General features: G+C 36.4%; 1 protein-coding gene across 2 annotated transcripts in view; it reads left to right on the top strand.

The window, feature by feature from the left end:
• AMTN (amelotin) overlaps positions 1 to 22,500 on the top strand; it is a 110,132-nt gene that overhangs the window by 1,046 nt on the left and 86,586 nt on the right. For both annotated transcript variants that reach the window (XM_044061945.1, XM_044061944.1), the window contains exons 3-5: positions 2,831 to 2,875; positions 15,745 to 15,804; positions 21,177 to 21,257. In XM_044061945.1, the coding sequence (XP_043917880.1) occupies positions 2,831 to 2,875; positions 15,745 to 15,804; positions 21,177 to 21,257 (186 nt within the window). The remainder of the gene's footprint in view (positions 1 to 2,830; positions 2,876 to 15,744; positions 15,805 to 21,176; positions 21,258 to 22,500) is intronic.

Here is a 22,500-nt window from a genome sequence, read left to right on the forward strand (position 1 = left end):
AATAAAATCTCAAAATTTGCTACCAAATCTAAACCTTCTATCCATCACTGCCTTACCCTAAGATCCCTAAAGTGGCTTGAACTCCCAAACTACTTAGACTTCCTCCAACTCACCACTGCACACAGACTTGTATATCACCCAACTAAATGTCCAGCGCTAATATCCTTCCCCATTACACCCCCAATACAACTCTCAGATCTGAGCATCAAAACTTAATTGCTATCCCCAAACCCAAAAGTACAGCAGGCCAACTTGTCCTCGCTGTCTCTCTAGGCAAAAAATGGAATTCCCTTCCTCCCTCTCTAAGAACCATCCCAAACTTAGAAAACTTCAAACCTCAGCTTACCAAAAACCTGGCCACAAAATGGAAATGCAATTGCCACCATCCAACCTAATCTTCCTTAGTTCATTCCCCTGGGGGGTTTTCCAATCTGGTTCCTAAGCCCTCAACAACTCTCCTTCAGCTTTGCTCCACGGGGTTTTCCCCCTCAGGTTCCTAAGACCTCAATAACTTTCCTTCTACTATGCTCCCACGAGCATTTTCTTTGCTCTCCCTTCTCCATTAGCTATCAATAACTATCAGTACAATAATAATAGCTATCGATAACCTTAATAACTCTCCATCAGCTATGCTCCCAAAGCATTTTCTTTGCTCTCCTTTCTCTATTAGCTGCTTATTTCTTATGGTTCGACGTTGTAAATATTGTATGTAGCTTTCCATTACTAATTTATTATCTGAAATTGTGCATGTATAGTGTATCCTCATTTTACTTAAAAGTATGTATATAAAACATCTTCTCACCTAGTATCTGAGTGTGTACACTAAAGAAAATGTATAAACAGTAAGTCCACACTCAATACTTTTCTGCTTATTATGCATATTTTCAAGGTACTTACTTGTAACTGTTTCCATATTATGTAAGATTGACATCTGTGTATTTCTGTACCTTATCTGTATTATGTATCTTGGAGCTTTTCTCCCCGGGCCTCCACTGAAAACAGGTCACTCTGACCCAGTGGACCTCCCTGGTAATCAAACTGGAAATAAACAATTAAATAAATAATATTGTACATAAATAACGTTATGCCTGATAGAACAATTGTTTTATGTTGACCAAGGAATGCAATTGACATTTTTAAAATGGTCACACTGAAGATAGCAATGGTGAAACCACTTTGTGTTTTATGTAATATATGCTGTGCTCGCTGGATTCAAGTGTGGATGTTTGTTGTGTGTGTGTTGTGTATGTTATGTTTGTTGTAAGTTGTGTGTGGTGAATTAGAAATGTTGTGCTGTAAAGTGTTTCTTTCGTTATTTCATTTTGTTTTCATTAGTAAAACTTTGATTGTATTTTGGTGTTTTGTTTGTAATCGTGTGTGTGTGTTGTGTGTGTGTGTGTGTGTGTGTGGTATGGTTTGTGTGTGTGTGTGTGTGTAAGGACAAATGAGTGTGTAGTGTGTGTGTGTGTGGTGCTATTTTGTGTGTGGTTCTGTGCATGATGTAAATTGTTAAGATGCAAACTGTTCTGGTTTAATATGTTGTCAACTGTTGTGTGCATTTGTATTAGTAAAATCTGGTTTTGAGGAATCCATCTGATGAGTGTGTTTGGACTTGTGCCTTTTATGTGTGTGTGTGTGTTTGATGTCGTGTGTTTGTATTAAAATCTGTTAATAAACTTATTAATTCACTAAAGGCATCCTTTCTTCTATAATCTTATTAGGCAGAAGTGCAACTTAGACATTTATTCCTTTGTATGGAGTGTGCTTAATGGAAGTACATGGGCTAGTTTCTGAAAGTGATAGCTGTTATAAAATACCAAAAGCTGTGAAGGAGCTGTGTAGTTGTAGAGAGTATTTGATGTGCTAACACATAAAGAATTTACTGAATATGTCTTAGGTGATTACTGTCATTTGTTTGTACTATATGATTAATAGAACCAGATTTTCTTCAGTCAGTTCGTTTTGCCATTCTTGTTAATTGGGAAGGCTGGGATGCTTCTGTTAGTTATTCCCTGGTGTGCTGTTAAAGTGTGTGTGGTGTGTGTGGTGTGTGGGTGGTGGTGTGGTGTGAAATTACTGCATCATTTGCATTGTGCATAACGAAAAGCCAAAGACACAAATAATATTTTCAGACTTTCTAAAAATGGCAGTAAATGAAGGACAAGGCTATGTGATGGCATCTATTAGATAGTTAACAGCAATAACTCGGCTTCGTTTGGATATACATTTTTGGTTCCATTTAAATGGATTGCTTACTCACACAGAAGGCACTCCCCGCACTCCAGTTTTGCTTTTATTCCTTCGTTAGCCTGTACCAAGATTGTCACTGTCAAATGTTAAGTACATTTATGTTTTGCTTATGTTCTTTTATAGTATGTACCTACATATTTACTGTCAAATGTTAATGTACATTTATTTTCTTTTTTTGGAGCTTTTCTCCCCGGGACTCCATTGAAAACGGGTTCTTCAATGGCCCAATGGACTATCCTGGTAAACCAACTGCAATAAATAAATAAATAAATAAAGTGTCTAGCTGTCAAGTATGGTTAAACTTTCCCCACAAATATTTCACTATTCGGTTTACCTGTGTTTGGATTAGAGAGAACATGCCCCAGAACAATAATAAAACACGTTTTATTTGTCTTTTTCCTTGCTTTTGTATTTAATTCTGAGGTACTACTTCATTATCATGTGTGTGTGCGTGTGTGTGTGGGTGTGTACGTGTGTGTATGTAGTTGTACATGCTAGCTATGTCTGTCTTTTTCCCATGTGCAGTTCTCCAGATCCAGGTATTTATTCACGGACCCTCAATATTCTTCTTTCCTCCTAGATGCAACAGATGGCTGGCCCTCCATACATAAGCAGCAGCAGAGAGGTAAGTAAAAATATCATTTTATTGCTTACTTTTTCACATTATAACTTTTGTTGCATCTTTCTATAGTGCATTTAATCTTATTTTGCCAAAGAACATGTGCTACATCGTTCCCATTTTGCATTGGTTATCTCTACGGTTCACTTTTCAATGCAGATATATATGAAATGTTAACATGCTAGTACATTTTGGAATTATTTCAGCAAGTGAAAATTAAACCAATAGCTCCACAGCCGACATGCTGTAAATGAAAAAGAGAAGAGTACAGAAAACTAAGAAAGTAGCCCTACATAAGGGGAATTACCAGTCATGATGTGGGAAGGGGGATAACTAAAATTCAGAAAAGGTGCATCAGTTCTGATTACAGGATGCACAGACTAGAAAGGCATTACATAAGGAGAAACAAGGGATAAATACCATCACTGTTAATAACTAATGAAAGTATGTAAGAATAAACTAGAAATGGTTGCTAGTACATATATACTTATTTAAAGAATTTAACCCTCATCCTTGTGCAAGGGGAGGCACAACTGTTCCAACTCCAATCCATTTAAAAATTAAAAAATGTGTAAGTATGTTTTGTGTGTGTGTGGGTGTGTGTGCACGTGTGTGTGTGCACACGTGTGTGTGCGTGTGTGTGTGTGTGTGTGTGTGTGTGTGTGTGTGTGTGTGTGTGTGTGTGTGTGTGTGCATGTGTGCGCACGTGTCTGTGTGTGGGGGTGTGGGTGTGTCTGCACATGTGTGTGTACGTGTGTGTGCACATGTGTGTGCACGTGTGTGTGTGTGTGTGTGTGTGTGTGTGTGTGTGTGTGTGTGTGTGTGTGTGTGTGTGTGTGTGCACATGTGTTTGTGTGGGGAGGGTGTGAGTGTGTGTGTGGGTCTCTGTGAGTGGGTGTAGTTGTGTCTGCACACTTGCATGTGCAGGTGTGTGCCTGATTTATATGACTTTACATATTAAGAATGATCATGAGTATAACAGTACTATGAGGAGGTACTAACAAAACTTACATAATATTATCCAAAGCAAAGGGTGCCAATCCACCTAATACTGCACCTAAAGTTTAGAGCTGCTGAGAACAGTGTATATTTAATAATGATTGCAACATTAACTGGAAGAGAGGTCCATAAATCAATGTGCTTTACTTGACTTATAGTGATAACTTATTACATAGGCTGAGAATATGTTGAGTTATAAACCTGTACCTCTAGTAAATCATGTTTATTTGTTAGTGTAGATGTAGGTCCCTAGTATGAGTATTTGCAGCGTCACTGGGTTTGTGAAGAAATGGGAGGTTACATAGGACCAGGACTTTCATGGTTTGAAAAACAAGACATGGGTCACCTTAGAGCAGCTAGGAGGAAACTGAATATAATGACAGCTGTACTAATCTATTGATATAGTTGACAGATTTAAGGCCATTACTTTTTTGATTAAACATTTTTGGGGCCTTTCTAGTTGAGTAATTTACTTGAAAATTAACTGAGACAGATAGAAGGATTTTCTAACTTTGGTGGGGAGAAAGTTGCCCACGTAAGTACACAGGTCTCTTATGACCATACATGTTTGAAGACAAGTATTATTTATAACATTTGAGGCAGGAACAGCTTTTTTGCCAAATGCTTTTTAGTTTAAGACCATTTTGTGCAGATCAGGTGTTTGCATATTCTAGCCCTTTTGGAGCAGTTTATTATCACTGGATGAGTGGATAGCAGTGTCCAGCTTGCAGTCATTAACAAATGTGGTCACCACACATTAGGAATATTAGCTTGGATGTCTGCTAAACAAAAGACAAACAGGAAAGGACCCAGCAATGATCCCTGTGGTACCCCACTAGTCACAATTTTAAATTCAGAGAGCTAACCAGCAACTGGGAGGCCACTGTGGTGCAGCGGTTACCGTTGCCGTCTCACAGCAAGAGGTTCTCTGGTTCAATCCTCGGCTGGGGTGCCTTCTGTGTGGAGTCTGCATGTCTGTGGTTACATGGGTTTACTCCAGGTGCTCCAGTTTCCTCCCACATCCCAAAAACATGCTGTAGGTGGATTGATCACTCTAAATTGGCCCTAGGCATGAGTGTGTGTGTGCCTTCTGTTGGAGGTTGGGTGCTGGGCTGGCAACTCGACACCATAAAAACTCTAATGCCAATCATAAGTGGACAGGTGATCCACTGTGGCAACCCCCTAACTGGTAAAAGCCGAAGGAAGAAGAAGAAGAGGGAACCAGCAACTCTCACTACTTGGAATCTGTTGGGTAGTCTATTTGAAATTCAGTCACTACTTAAGATCTATTGGATAAGCAATTTGTAATCCAGCAGAGAACATTTGGGTTTCCTGTAGCACAACATGGAGTCTGGTGCTACTCACTCAAGCTGAATGAATGAGAAATAAAATTGATCATCTGTCTGAGCTGGTGGTAGCTTAAGTCGATATTAATGTTTTCATGGCATTTATAGGGTAAATGACAAAGAAGCCTATAGAATCACCAAATTATATTTCCATTCTTTCTCATAATTTTAAACTTACAACATTCGTCTTTACATAAAGGACATATTTTATTATATTAACATTATATCAGCTCATATAATATAATATAATACTGCCATACTTCTGTCAATATTTATTAATAAGCATATTAATAAAATAAAATTTATTTTCTCAGTTTCTTCATAACTCATGTCTTTATATATATCCCATATCAAGTATTTTTGACACCAAGTATTAAACCCTTAAAACTTATAATCTCTGCTCCTCTGTTCCAAAACCCTTAATCCTTCCATATTTAATGAGTATGTGTTCAATTTCCTTTTCTCCATCACAACCTATCAGTTCATGCAACTTCTATTTATGGCTTTGTCACATTTAAAGTAGAATTAGTATCAGTTTTAAAACTTGAAGCTTGAACTCTTAGACTTAGGCAGTCTCTCTGCCCACTTCTTAATTCTTCCTTTTTTCCTTACATAAAACTCCTGTGTACTCAAGATGATCCCCTCTAGACCTAGGGGAGAAGAAATCTACTTCTTCAGGGGGAGTAGCCCTGCTACTGTTTTACAGGCAGCTGCTAATCAATAATTACTATATAAAGATGGTCTGGCTGCCTGCTTCAGACTCTCTCACATACCCTCCACACACACACACACACACACACACACACACACACACACACACACACACACACACACGGTCAGCAGTGTTCTACTCTAGCTCTCTCACTTTCACATGGGTTTTACAAATTATTTTTTATTTCAGTGCATGTTTTCCATTTATTAACCTCATAGAAAATTATATATTCTCATATTCCTGTTATTCATATGTATTGTTCATAGGCTACTATGTTTCTAGCCCCAAACTTTCCCCATGAAAAAGAAAACATATTCATTTTTTTACATAGCATTCCTTCTGCGTTTACCTAAAATCTTCAGAACTACTTTCAGTATTCATAACACATTAGTTTTCATTTCTATACTATATGTCCTATCTTGTTTATTTAGTTGTGTATGTAACACAAAACATTCCTAGTGAACAACATTGAACTACTTGGTCAACACTGCTACTGTTTTGAATCTCTTCTTTGTATAATAACCTTGTCAAGTGGCACAGACTGTACTCCCTTATTACTTCAAAAATATGCATAATTTCCTTACCATCTCACCCAGAGGGCATGCAAGTATGTCAAAATATGCCTCCAAACCTACCATGACTTCTTCAGTAGTAAAGTTTACACTAAATTACATTAGATGATTATTCCACAATATACCCACACTTTTTAAATTGTAGAATATTTTACTCTCTGTTCCTTTACTGTTTCTGCATCCTCATGTTTAATAATCATAGTATGAATTAATTTTTCAATAATATCCATGTTTCCACACTTGGAACCTTTACTTTTTGCCCTATTCTGACTCACTCTCACATTCTCTTGCATTGCAGCTTATCTTTTACCAGTCTTAATATATATACTTACCATATTTTACCACCAATATTAAACATTTTGTGTATGTTAAAATAACTGATATATAAATTCCTTTACTCAAAATTTTGTCAAAATTTCTTTTGTCCCTTCTTTGGAATCCTTTCAAACTTCAATTCAGAAATATCTACCTTAGTCTCTCTAAGTAAAGCATTTCCAATTAATCCAAACAGTAAGAGGCTCAGCAGATAACCCTGTTTTATCCGTACAGACATTCAGATCATTATTCAATGTCAATTAAACATTGGTCTGACCCATGAGAGCACATATGCCTATGAATCATTACCCAAAACAATATCTCTCTAAAATACTTATCATCATCTTCTGATTCAATGTATATAAGGCTTTGTTGGTACCATGTTACCAATTTTTTCTCCATTTTCTCTCCTCCTATAGTGCTCACCATCTTCGTTGCCAATACAAATAAATCACTCATCTCTCTCTCTCTCTCTCTCTCTCTTTACTTATTCCTTTCCTCTCTCTGGTTCTCAGCTCTGCTGTCCTTATATAAATCTGTAACTTTTTCACAACAGTTTGCAGGCCGTGTTTTGTAGGTTAGTAGTTTGAATTATGTTGTCAAAATTTCTTCTGTCCCTTCTTTGGAATATGGCTCAATACAGCTTACTTTTGCGTTACATAGTCTCTTTTTCTTCATGACCTTGCTACACTATTCATGTAATACTTTCAGAAGAGTCATTTTCTGCCATATTTTTGTCTTTTTATAGAAACTGTAATGTAAGTCACTTCACCTAAAGCACTATCTTCTGAAACCATTTTCACTGCATTCTCAAATTCCTTCAAGTTTACCTCCCCCTTTTATGTTTCTTTTCTCTTGTTTTCTATTTCCCCATTTCCACCACCTGTATTCTACTCATCTCTACCCTCTGATGTACTTCTTCTACATATTTCCACTACTTGTGTTACCTAGTACCTTCTCCATCTCACCTTAACTTGTTTTGCCCCCACCATTTACCCCTGATCTTAGTTAACCTTCTTACATGATAATGGAGATGTTATTTTTGTGTAACTGTAGCCTCATCATTCCCTAAGTTTTCATATTGCTTCTTCCACTTTAATTACAAAATTCCACATTGTCTTCTAAAGCCTAATGCACGTCTTTCAAGAATTCTTCTTTTATTCTTTTTCTTTATATCAGAATCACTCCTTTGGATACGCCTTCCTGTATTTGCCTTTGTGATTTCTTGCTCTGTGTTACTCAATAGGGCCTTATGAATTTACTATTAAACATGGCTCCACTTTCTTAAAGAACCCTTGTTTTATCCTGGCACTACCAAGAGTATGTATTACATATATTCTCCAGTGTTTATCTCCTTTATTATTAAAACACAGCCTCTCCTAAGCATTCAACCCCCCCCCCTCTATGATGGTGCTACACATCTTATTTCAATCCTTATCTTTTTTTTTCTGTCAAGTTCCTGATTGACTTTATTATAGTGCTTATCTCCCATGTCTTTATTACAAAATATTGAACACACCATTTGAATGAGCCAGAAAATACTATGCAATAAAATGAAATACTATCAAAATCCTTCATAAAGAAAAACACATAGCAATTATAATGAGTAAAAAAAGTCTGTTCCAAAATGCAGATAAAAGCTGGAGCCCAGGTTCAAATAAATTATAATGCTAACAACATCAACTAGTAGAATGCCAGTCTAAATGAATCAGAAATGAACATACAATAAAATTAAATATTACCAGAAGCCATCATAAAAGAAGACAAAAAAACTATTATAATGAGTAAAAAATATATTCCAAAATGCACTCACAAGGTGAAGTCCAAGTTTGGATACAATATAATATCCTATAGCAGAATGCCAGACTCTAGATGATAACATGTCCAAATATAGTATATAGTACATTGGCAAAAGCATATAGACGGGGTCAGTCAATAAAACATTAAAGTGCTATCTAGAAGTTTTAATGTATGAAAAAGACATCAAGCAGGTCCACAATACATTGGCAGTTTTGGGTGACTAATAAAAGAAAAGATGATAGAATGTTCAGAAAATTACATTAAGTCTATGTAGCAAAGTTCTCAAGAACCAGGACTAATCCAAGACTGAACAACAAAAGTGAGCAGTGAAACCAGGCAATAAGCTGTAAACCAGACCAAAACCCCAACACAGACAGTATGGGGACCCCATGTCCAAAGATGACAATGCTGCTGTAACAAATGAAATTTGCATGACACAACAAATAAATCCTGGGATCACAAAAAAACCCAACTGCAGCTATGTAACCAAACCAATAAAAGCTGTAGTATCCAAAGTGGATTGCTAAAGAGTCATTGGGCACTGAGCTCCTTCTACCACAAATTTCAGCAGCTAATCAAATAATGTCATCAAGTCAATGTCTGTTGCAAATACTTAGCCAATCTCAAAGACCTTAAAGTTAATATACAAAATAGTGAAATTATTCAAAAGGCGTGGCCAAGTCAGTCATCTTATACCATCCTCTTGGAAAAATGGAAAGTTTTTTAACTATTCCTCTTAAAAAAACTCACATCTTGTAAGTACTAATTTTTCTATTTAAATAACTTCTCTGATACTATACATATCCTAATACCATCATTTAATCAGTTTATATTTAGTGAAAGAATGTTTAAACCTCTTTATTTCATAGTCCTGCATTTTAACTCTCCTTTCCTTTTTTCTTAATGACTCATTTATTCTTAAGAGAGATACCCCACAGGATACACAATAGCCACCCTGCCAAACTGCAGCCCTTGCATCTGTGAACAGATGTCCACAGGAAGGATGTACAGCTTATCTGCCTACCCATTCTTCCAGTTGTGCTAAAAAACAAAAATCACTAGTTTATCTAAATTTAAATTAGTAAATGTTAGCAAAATATCAAAAAACATCACGTTGGAGTACTACTGTGAATCACTAAATATCATTTATGAACAACTGCCTCAGAATCAATACAGAGCACACTTAGGAAACAGGAAAATGCACATTTCATGTAGTGTGTAATCCATGCATGCAAACAGATGGTCTTTTTCACAAAATGGGTCTCAAAAGTATGACCGTAAGTAAAAAATATTGACTTGATCTGCATAAAAAAATAACAAAATGAAGTAAACAGTGTAATACCAATGTAAAGTGAAAATTACTGTTAGCGTGCATACAGTTATCTTTTACAAATTACAAGAAGGTAAAGCAAAGGTTATAAATGCATCACAGTGTTACGTAAACAAATCCACCAATACTACTGCACAATATGGTCCTTAGTGAAACCTTGAACATAATTGATATCAAAGAAGCTGCCACCCACCAGAACCATCTTTGTTATTAATGTTTTCTTTTAGAGTTAGTATTTTCCTTGCCCATGTCATATTCCTGATACTTGTGAATATTATAGGTTCATAGGTTCATAGGTAGGTACTAGGCTATCGGCCCAAGGGCCTACGTAAGCCTAGCCAGCAAGGTACCATAGCTTACGCCACCCAAGAAAGTTATTTTCCTGTGCCACTGTCCAGCAGAGACACAGAAGTGATCCCCGGGGTGTATTTCCTATTTCCCATCCACTCATCAAGATTTTTCTTGAAGAGTGCTAATGAAGAACTTTGCTTGACATAGATGGGTAGCTTGTTCCAGAGAATAGGAAGTCTCTGGAACAGGAATCTATCCCTCCAGCATGTCCTGTTTATTGTGGTGACAAGGTTTACATCCCTAGAGCGTGTAGCTTGGAGAAATTGGGATTTCCTTAGGTGTAGCATGTCCAACAGCTCTGGGTTTGACACAGCTTTATATGTTAGGCAGAGATCACCTTGGAGTAGGCGATATGCTATGGAGTAAAGCTGGAGTTTTTTGAGGCAGTCATTGTAGGGCATTTGTTTGAGACCAGTAATCCTCTTTGTGAGGTAATTCTGTGGCCTTTCCAGCTGCTGCAGATGTCTTGTGAGGTACATTCCAAAAGGGGCATTGTACTCTATAATGAGTCTAATGAGTGTCGAGTAGAGGGGAACAATGACCTCTTTTTTCCTGGATGAGAACCCTTTTATGATGAGGTGTGCCACATAGAAGGACTTCCTGACTACTGTGGCAATGTGACTATCAAAGGAGAGACTACTGTCCACCTGGGTCCCAAGGTCTCTTATCACACTTTCAGTGTTAAGTAGATTGCTGCCTATGTGGTAGTTCATGGGTACAGAGTTTTTACCAAAGGGGATGACACTGCACTTTTTGGCATTGAGCTTATTATATAAAATGTTTTCAAATAAGGAGTCATGATTCTTCCCAGTCTAATCTTTGACATACATCTATCCATGTGGGATGTGTAATTCATCTTTTTAAACATTCTGTCTGCTTGTGACCAAAACCGCGTAGTAAGTTAATGCCAGCTCCAGTTAGTGGGTATCATTGTTTTAGTATTCTTATTTAATTACTGCCTTTTTAATAAATGTTGCCCCCTTACTTGCAGTGATATTTTCTTTTGTATTACGCCCTTTATAATGCATGTGCAATGAGTAAGTAGAACAGTAGGACCATGTTTTTTTGTGTGAGTAAATACTTTTGTATTTAGAAAAACAGACAGAAATGATTACCCTTTAAGTATGTACAACAGTAATAAGTAAGAGTAGAGCAGCCTTTCCTTACATACTATAACATTTTCTTTTTTAATTTATTGTCTTATTTATCAGTACACTTGCTGTAAATGCATTTAGACGGTATGCTACATTTAAGGAATGTCACTTTAAAAAAAAAATCACGCATGGAAGTTTTTATCTCTCTTTTCCTTATATTCTGCAGAGTATGCAGTAATCTGCAATAACTCCTTTTCTCTAAATGATTACACTTAAAATATGCATTTTTTTACTATACAAAAATGAGCCTGTCACTCAAATTGTCCTCAGGATGTTGGGCATTGTGACCACTCCCAAAGCCAACACAAATCTGAAATGAGGCACCTCATTAAAATATTACTAGTAATATTGTCTAGATGAACTAATTTATTTTAATTCTTTAAAGACCCATTCTGACACCATTATTACTAGGTTTAAGACTTTCAAAGTATGTTTGTACTCAAAATTAAGTTCTCATCTCAACTTTTACTGACCACATGTTTTAGATTTGCAAATTCATCACCTCCCCCCTTCTCTACTGTATGCATTTTTCATAATCATCATCTTTTTACATGTTGCAGTTTTGAATAAAACGTTCTTGGGAGACTTACTTTATGCATTTCACATTGAAATCATTTTCTGAAAATTCCTTTTCCTCACACAATTCATAAACGATTATTGGATGCACTGCTACAAATTTACCAAGTTTTTATAGCTATAGCAGTACTTTGGCTGCCTACCATGTCTAATTGTATATCTATTTATTTTTAACAGTTACAATATATACAATGTGACACAATTTCCTTTTTCTTTGTAATAACAAAGTATTCTTGAATCCTGCTATAATAAAATCATCAGATTTGCAATAGGCGCATCATATTACAAATACCACTACACTGCTCTTACTGTATTTAATTGTCTTGAACTTCTCCATCATTTAAACTACCTCCAACTAACAACTGCTGACAAAGTTATCTATAAACTTGAAAACTGTTCTGCCTTAAATTCAAGTCTCCCCAGCTACATACGAACCAGGGCTCTCCATTCTGAAGATAAGCAGGTCCTAACTCTACACAGAACAAACACAAGTGCTCTACAATGTCTTTATTCCTACTCCATGGCTAGACTATGGAACACTTTACCTTTAGATATCAGAGCTATATCAAACCTCAAGAAATTTAAGTTCAAATTAAAATAATTTCTACTTACGTCATATATCTACCTCTGTACCAGATCTAGCTGACTCCCACCCCCACTTTCCCTGTTATATTCTCCATTTTCTACCACTATCTCCATTACCTCCCCCTCCCCTCCACCTTTTATAGTATAAATATCCTTCTCCCACTTTCTCCTCTAAGCCTCTTTTCATGTACCTTCATCTCTACTATAACAACCTTCCCTAGTAACACACTCCTTCTTACAAATCTTATACCACTACACTACTTTTCCCCATCTCCCTTCTTCAGCCTCCTCCCTCCTATTTATCAAGCTCCATCTCTACTAACTCCCACCCCCTCTCCTATTTTACTACAAGTACCTTTCTTCTATTTCCTGCTCTGCCATATCTTATTAAACTTTTTTTGCAAAATGTATGGCTGCGATTACAGTTGTTTAATGTTCCTTGTGAAAAATACCTGCATGTTAGATAAGCTTGAAAAATCTGTCATGTATGTATATGGCTTTTCTGGTTTCAACTGTAAACTGGCTTTGTTTTGTTATTGTTGTTAATTATGTTAAAAGTCATGGCCACCGCTAAAATTGGATTTCTTATTCAGTAGGACTTTCCCAGTTACCAAATATCAAATAAATAAATAAATACAATTCTATTTCCAGATCCACTGTCTACAATTTTAAAATGTCTCTATTTAATTTGATATTGTGGTACTTTACAATATCTTTTCAGAGCTTTCCTTTTCTTACAACATCATTCCTCAGTTGTAAATACACTCTTCTTCTGCTTGATACCATGTAATAATCCTTTGAATGTTTAAAGTTGTTCATCATTTTGTAAGTCCTGCCCTTCAAATGAAATCACATGCAAACTCAAATTTCACAGATGAATAAATACCCTTATATCCTGTACTGCAAAGCCCAATAGCACTATAATATATATCCAAAAGAAGTATCTGTCAGGTGGAAGTACATTGCCCCTAGTATATCTGAACGGGTCCCATTAATATGGTCGACTCACATTTGGTCGAAAATGAGTTCACGCAGCACACTTTACTAAAAGCTCATTCCACTGAAAGCTCATATGGTTGAATCACATTTGGTCAAAAATTAAATATAGTACCTTCCCCACTGCAGAGCGACCCTGGAGTGAGAATATTAATGAAAGGGGTGTGGGGGACACAGCCCCCTACAATGGGGGCTGTGGGTGGCATAGCCCCCCACATAATTGTAGTCTATTCACTATTATACGAAGGTGTACACATTAAAAAGTTATTCATATATACATGTTCAGTAAAAACTATTTGCAAAATGTGAGGGGGCTATGCTCTCCACATCCCCCATTGTGGGGGGCTGTGCCCCCCACACCCCCTTCATTAATATTCTCACTCCAGGGTCGCACTGCAATGGGGAAGAGGCTATATTTCATTTTCGACCAAATTAACTTTCAGTGAATTGAGCTTTCAGTGAAGTGTGCTGCCTGAAATTATTTTCGACCAAATGTGAGTCGACAAAATAAAGTAGACGCATCTGAACATACCAAATCTCTGTTGAGCCTTACTTCCATTTAGTTTGTTCTACTTAAAGCAGTTAAGCAATGGAATGACTCACCTGAGTAGAGTTCTCTGCATCTATACCTGATGACATCATCACAACTGCAGTTTGACTATCCCTTGTCTTTTCCTTCAGCAGCATAGAATACATTTATTTATTCACCAGTAACAATCTGTTAAACAAATATCATACAATTTGACCAAGCCAATTCAGTCAATCACCTGCAGTTCTGTGACATGTATGTTCACTACGATTCCAGCATTCTTAGTGTCAGTGTTCAACAACAATAACCTCTACAACCAACGCTTTAACACCATTCTCCTCCATTGCTCCTTCATTACTTAGGAAATACAAACCACAAGAAGTCACACTACAACAGCCCTTAACAATAAGTAGAAGTGCTTCTCCTGTGACTAGACTAGAGTAAATTTTTGTGATAATGAATAAGTACTACATCAAGTGAGACCACAGTCCTAATGGCACCAACTTTGTAACAGAAAGTGAATAAACACATATAATGGAGCCATTTTATCTGCTTCTATAACTCCACTGAAAAATAAATTGCTCTTAGGTTAAAGTAAATATTAATATAAAATATATTTCTCCTACATTCTATAATTTGACTTTGTAAGAAAATATGAAGTAAGGAAATGAAATGGCATTTGAAGCTGAATTCAAATATTTAAGGAGTACTCTCTCTCTTTTACTTGAGTATGAAGGGCATACATAAAAAACATTTCACAGAATCATGACGAGATTTACAATCTCATGAAAGGTCAACAGAAGGAACCAAACAGATCAAGGCAAGAGAGAGAGAAAGAGAGAGTCAGACAGACAGACAGACAGAGCAGCAGATGCTGTAGGTGGTTCATAAACAAGTACGTGGATAGATAACCAGTACTGCATATGAAATTCCTTCTTCTGTAATAATTGGGCATCATATATGTATATCCTTGCTTTCTAAAGTTTGATGAGAAACTCTAAATATCCTCCAAACAAAGCAGCATTCTATAAAACCATCTCCATTGAAGGATGTGCATATTCCTGGATTATACCTTAAAAACCCTTTAATGACGTTTTGCCTTGCTAATTAAAAATATATACACTGTATAGTCTAATAGTTGAATTATTCCTTTCTGCAGAAGTAGTTTTTTCTAATATTGACTTGCTATAAAGGTTTTATTTTGGTGTTTCTTGTGACAATGTCTCTGTATTGGCAGCTTAATGGACTACATTATCTTCTACAAATGATAACACCCTGTCACCATAATTTCTTAGAACACTGCCATTCAGATATACCACCATCTACTTTGACTCAAACCATCCTATAATTTAAATCAGATTAAACTCCCCTTTCTCTAATCTCTTTTTTCACCTTTTCACGTTGTCTTCAGTAGGAAGCAAATATTTTTTACTTAATTGTTTATATAACAAGATATGCTTTGCTGAGTATATTACTTTTTTCTTTTGAAAGGAGTTAGCTAGTATGGTGTTGTAAACATGCACATATTTAAAAGGGCAAGACAAATTAAGTTATCAAATGGTAATTAGTGTATAATGTTAGTTGCTCACCTGTATACTTTTCATTTTCAGAGATTACGACAGTGGAACCTGTACAACAGCAGATTAAGAAATTCACCTCAGCAAACCCAGGTAGAGAAATGTTGGTTTTGAATGATGAAACAGATCATGTCAAGCACTACTGTATAATATTACCACTACTTTTTGTACTATGGATGATTTCAGAACAGAAGCAACATTGAACAACTGTAAACTATGACTGTTGTTTGTGTGACATCCATCCTCTGGGTCAGTGATCAAGGAGCCTCAATCCTCACCATTGACACAAGTGGGGAATATTCACTGAGAAAAAAAAATAGACATACCCAGTATTTTCAGATGCAGCTGTCTACATCAAGGACAATTTCCCTTAAGAGCACATAGTGAATGCACACTGCAGTCCTGGGGCTGGACTTTCTCTCCAGGCATGAATAAGACTCCCCACTGACACATCTATATAGTTGAGTCCTTAGCCATATGTTCCAAGCCAAGTCGTCCACCACCCTCTCTGTGAAATCAGTGCTCAGTTTTCCTGTTCAAAGTAGCTGACATACACACTGTCTTTGAGATTTGATTTTCACATGCACACACACACTTGGGAAATGCTGGCACAGCTTAACAGCTTTGCCACCTCTACCATCACTATAAGGTAGATACACTGCCACCAGAACACCCAAAGCCAGCTACTATAAAGCTCTTATCAGGGTATCCAATTACTGTTAGTAAAATTAATACTTATACAAATGGTAGTGGTAACCAAGCAGCAAGACATTCAGCTACAGTGACACTAAATAAATTTAAGTGCTCTCAAATGTTAAATATTTTCTAAAGGGCCAGCCACAATGAAAAGTATAGCTGTATTTAATAATAAATAATAAAATACTGTATATCCATTTACAATAAACACCAGAGTTTCAATTCACAGGAAATATAAAAAAACACAGATGGAAAGACTCAAGACATATACAAAAAACAATATTTAGCTAATCTCCCTATATTTTCCTAACTGACTGAAAAATTACTGTTCCCTAGTTATTTACTAAAGCAAGGCAATATGAATTAGATGAATATCTCTTGTCAGGTCTAATAACAAAGTGCATCTACCACATCTCCCACTAGTATTCAAATACAATTTCAGTACTGGCTACAGAATAACTTCACATCCTATCACCTAACTCAATGGTTCCCACATTACCCCCTCACTAGCAACTGGGCCAGGATTTGGCACAGATGTGTCATAATACACACATAGAACTTTGCTAAGGCTTAATACAGCATCTGGAATCTATAAAACAATTCCACCACTTCCACTTTCCTGCAAAAAGGCTTTTCACAGACATTGTGTCTCTGGCTTCATCCAGACCTGTTAGATAAAATCTTTATGGCCCAAACCAAATAATTTAATTTTAGGCTATTTTTCTTAAGGTTAATGGGCTGAGCTTAACCCCTCCCTTTCCATATCCTCTGTTAAAAGATATACATTTAATCAGTTACAGCAATACAGCCTGAAATACATGTATATTTCTTTTCTGTCCAGCAGGACCCACTGTCGATACAAGCAACTTTACAAATACATTTTTAACACAAGCATCTGTACAAATCAGTTTGATATTCAAATAACATATAATTTCTTACAAAACTCCAGCTAGCTATGCTGTCATATGTTAGGCACTGCCCTACACCCCCTGGCACAGCTGGCATAATCAGAGTCAGATATATTGTGATGGTTTCTTTATATCATAAAAGCAAGTCCTAGATAAAAGGTGTGACAAAAATGTATATTTAAGTCATAGCAGAGGCATATTTTTTCCTACAGGAAAACCACAGAAAACTCTATGCAACTATTGAACTATACTCGTGCTATCTTAGAGCATTATATTAAAGCCACTAATAAGTATAATTAAATTCATCATGTCTTCTAAGATCTAGAAGGGAGGGAATCACCTCAAATATACCTCTGTACAAATTCTGAAATTCTTTACTTTCTTATCTTTAATGTCTTATCAAACTCTAGTCATAACTGTTGTAAGAGAAAAGGTAGGCGCTAACCATACTTATAATGGCTATCCTTAAAGGCATTTGTTTGTATAAACAAAAGCAAATAATGCAGGGTCTTCTACTGCCTGGATGAAATGACATAATTTGTCTGTATATACACACACTCACACACACACACACACACACACACGCACACACACACACACACACACACACACACACACACACAGACACACACACACACACACACACACACACACACACACACACACACACACACACACACACACACACACACACACACACACACACACACATATACAAATATGCTGGCTCTTAGACTTGTAGACATGGCAAGAGGTGGATTCTGATGGACAGTGACATTGCATAAACTATCTGATACATGGAAATGAGATGACAAAAGTCTTAAAACTAAAAAGTAGGAGACTGGCATAGGCTTGGAGACCCTTAGCAATACAAGATCTTATCCCTTCTTCATTAACAGCAATGAAGTGGGACACACCCAGGTCACAGGGTCTGGATACATACTAGGCACATGTTCTGTTTAAACATTAAGAGCCTAGCCAATGAAAACCCGGCATTTAGCAGCCTTTGTCAATAATGGCTTGGCTGTCTAACCTTGGGTAAGTTTGTCGATATCTGTCCACTCATCAAGACAGGTTTTAAAAAGGGTAAGGGAAATTCATTGTTAGCAGTCGTTGGTGGGTGTGGAATATATATGACAAATATATAGAAGTCTGTAAGAGGTATATATGAGTGATAGGGTCTTTAATCTATCTATATAGCTCAGGGGCTCATTCCTGAGATTCTTTTTGGTTAGAGAACATTGTGGCATTTCAAGTTAGTCCAGATGTTTGGTGAGATACCTGTGAAAAGTGGCGGTGTATTCTGTTCGAGGTCTTATAATGGAATAATATCCTCTTTAGATCTGGATGACATTCTTTTTTGATGATAAGCTCAGATATGCAGAATGATTTTTGATACATGATTGTCAAAATAAAGTTCACTGTCCACGGCTGTACCCATGTCCCTAATGATTATATCAGCCTTTAAGGGGGTTGTCATTTATCTGGTACTCTTTGGGGTATACTTGATTTACCAAAAATAAGCTACATTGTTTCATATTAAGATTGAGCTCATGATCTGTTCACCAAGTGCCGATGCGATTTAACCCCTCCTGCAGGACACAAGTATTGGAAAGAGAGTTTATAACAGCACCAAGCTTGCAGTCATCAGTAAGCTTGGTCGGCATTAGATATTTGGCTAGTGGGTCACATAAGGTTTCATATTTAAGCAGGTGTGTATTTCCATATTACCAGAGTGGGGAATAGTGTCAAAGACTTCAAAAAGATCCAGATAGGCAGTGTGGACAGGCCTACTGAGGCCATCAGTGACTTTTTCAAAGACATTTACAATGCTCTATAAGTAGGACCTACTTTTTATGAAGCCAAATTATTTGGCGTCATTGGATTGTAAATTCCAATGTTGGATATGAAGTCTGCTACAACGTATCAATGGTCTCACAAGTAATGCCATTATGACTTACAGTTCCAGGGTTCAAGGACTGATAGGCTTTGAGTAAAGGATGATGGCCCCACCACAGTGGTAGATTTCTGGTAATGTCCCATTCAGTTGATCAGTTTCAACATAATTTGTTCTATATATATTAGTCATCGACCAGTCAACCAAAACCCAGGAACAATGATGGGATTACATAAAAACTGCCTTACAAAATAGCAGGCCTTTGTCAGAAATAAATAAAAAAAATCAAAGTTTATTCGAAAAAAAAAAACAGTGGTTGTTAGATGAGTAATACTCCCTGTCATCTCTGTGCATTAATGTACCATTGAAGTGAAATAAGGTACAGCTGTTCTCCAAAAGTCCCGATTCCAGAAAAAAAAACAAACAATTACTAGTCAAAAGAACAATTAAGCATAATTGGTTAGTATATTTAAAGACTGTTCTTTTGACTAGTAAATGAAATCTGATGAAGCGTGCAGTGTTTGGCACGTGAAAGCGCTCATTTTTGTCTATAATAAAAACCTTGGAATTTTATGTGCATCGTAGTGGTGGTCTTGTCCTGTATTTTCGGTATTAATGTACCATTACGTTTGACTCAGATCCTTAACATGTCTTGGATTTCAGCAACAGGTAATTATGAGAGAGTTAAAAATTTCTCTTATTTATTTTGTTCTCCCAAAAAACTGAAAAAATATCAATTTACTGACTGAATGGTATCATTCTCTTTCCAACCTTCAGAGTCTATGTTTTCAAAATAAGTAGACAATTAATGAACTAAATGCCACTTTGTCTTTGAAAAAAAATATTACTTAAAAAGTCTCACTTATATATGTTGTTCTTTTTAGTTATCTATAAATTAAATGACCTTGAACTGCAGCAGCCATGGCAACTAAATAAAGTATTACCCCTTGCCAGTTGCATAACTAATCTACTTCAAGGTGTGACAAATTCTTTTTCTCCTTTATTGCAATGAACTTTAAAATTATTCATCTAATGACTTTCAAAATGCTGAATCAGTCTTAAGTTCTATATTTATTAATTTGTCTTATTTAAGTAACAGTGGTGTTCTGGTTTAGCTTCATTGTATTACTGCTATAATTACCGTTCTCCTAATCTGCCTGTTTACTGATCAGTGTTGGTCATTGTATTTTATTCCACTTACTCGACTACTCATTCAGAATGGGCTTTTATAATTTGAGTTACATACATATACATTGTTCAGAATGGTTTGCTATCTTAATTTTGAAGATCGCAATCCTGATGCACAATACAGTGACCATAATACAGAAGATCAAAATGTTAAATACCATAATGTCAAATTTCTGAACTTGCCCTGTGCAGGACCCATGTTAGTGCTTCTTCTCCTGTTACATTTATAGAGAGATTCATTATTCAAGATCTTTAGACATTGGGATCTTCACCATTTGTGTCTTCAGTGTCATGATTCGGGGATTCTAAAGTTCAAGACTCTGGCCTTCAAGATTGTATTAGTAACCCATTTATAACAACATTTGTCTTAAGATATTACTGTTTTATGCAATGTCTTTGCAATTTATGTGTTACTTTTTCATCGTTGTCACAAAGCACACACACATAAAAGTCATGCGAATTGTTAAATTATACCTTCAAGGGGTTTTCTTGGGATTAACAGATATGTTTTGAGATAACTATAGAGATGGCTTATGTCTATATGATGTTGTATGAATGTAGACCTGTATGTTTAACTGAAACTTGTTTGTGGCTATAATTGTCATAACTGAACAATTTTACCTCAGATTTCCTAAGGCAGGTTATCCCCAGTTGGAATTTCCTTGTCAGTGAATATAAATAGATATGTTTCAGTATTTCATGATGCTACAGTAGTAACCCAGGATGTTACAAATGAATATTTTTGATTAATTCTTGTATTGTCCTTGTAATGCTAGAACTCTGTGCCTGTACTGCCACCAATGCAGCTGGTACCACCAACTCAGCAGGTGCAACAACAACAGCAACAACAAAATCAGGTAAAATGCCTCTTCCTTTTCTTTTATCAAAGTATGTTATCAAATATTATCTACTAGGCAAGATCATTGTCATTGCAAATAGGTACAACAGACTCCTAACTTTTGAATGTTTGTAGCAAAACAACATGCAAAAACTTGAAGTGAAGAAGTCATGTATTGCAGCCGAATAGCTAGCAATTATATAGGGAGATCTACCATTTGATGAAAACTACCTCTTCTTGGATTCTGATTCTGATTCCCTAAAGTGAAGAATCCTTGAGAGATTTACCCATTGCTCACCTACTTCAAAATTGCAGTGTATTCAAGTCAATCTTGCAATGTTTCTTTTTTCCTCATGGCTGTGCAATTAAGGGGCAGGGGGCAGCAACCCCCTGACATACAAAGGATTTAAGAGAGATGATGATGCAAGTTCAGTGCATTTATTTTCAAGAAGGTTGAATCACAGAGAATAAAGTTTGTGGGTTGTGCACCAGCTTCTTGTGAAAGATCAGATTATGTAAGTTTACTACAGTCAGTACTGTGAGTGCTTACCTTACAATGATTGCTGCACATGGACCCAGTCCAGGATTGTTTTATGTGAGTAAATTAAAAATCGTTGATACTTTTATAATTTTAACAATCTTCCCTTTAGATACAACAATAATATCCTAAGCGTTTCAACTACTGTACATTATTTATATTTTTACACTGATAGGCAATTTTTTTTGCAGTATTAGCTAAGCCTCATGGAGCTATATTTTTAACATTTAGCACAAAAGAATATGACCTCTTCAGGGGAACTTTCACTAAATAAGTATGTTCAGAATTTCATGCTAGTAACCTTTCTAATGAACTATGCATTCTGCAGGGCTTGTGAAATGTATTATTTTCATCTGTCTCAATGAGGCATCAGGCTGTATGTAGACACATCAGAAAATAACCACATTAAGCTTTTTTATCTCTTTGGTATTCTGTGGACCATTGTTGTATGGAGTTGCTGCCAAACAGCATTGAAATATTTAATGAACTTTTAATAAGAGAGCGTTTTTAGATGAAACACTCACATTATTTGGGTGAGAATCGCTTTAGTGATTAGTCTTTAATTACAGTCCTCATTATGAAAAGAGTTGCTTTGTCTCCCCCCACACACACACACAACACCACCTACTGAAGTGTGCTAATACTACCCCTACTCCTACCCCTAATTGTACCCCTGCCCCTAACCCCAACCCCTAAACCCTACCCTTAACCCCAACCCCAACTC

Source organism: Protopterus annectens, chromosome 2.part0 (genome assembly GCF_019279795.1).
Source record: "Protopterus annectens isolate FY-2018-M chromosome 2.part0, PAN1.0, whole genome shotgun sequence".
In the NCBI taxonomy this organism is placed as follows: Eukaryota; Metazoa; Chordata; order Ceratodontiformes; family Protopteridae; genus Protopterus; species Protopterus annectens.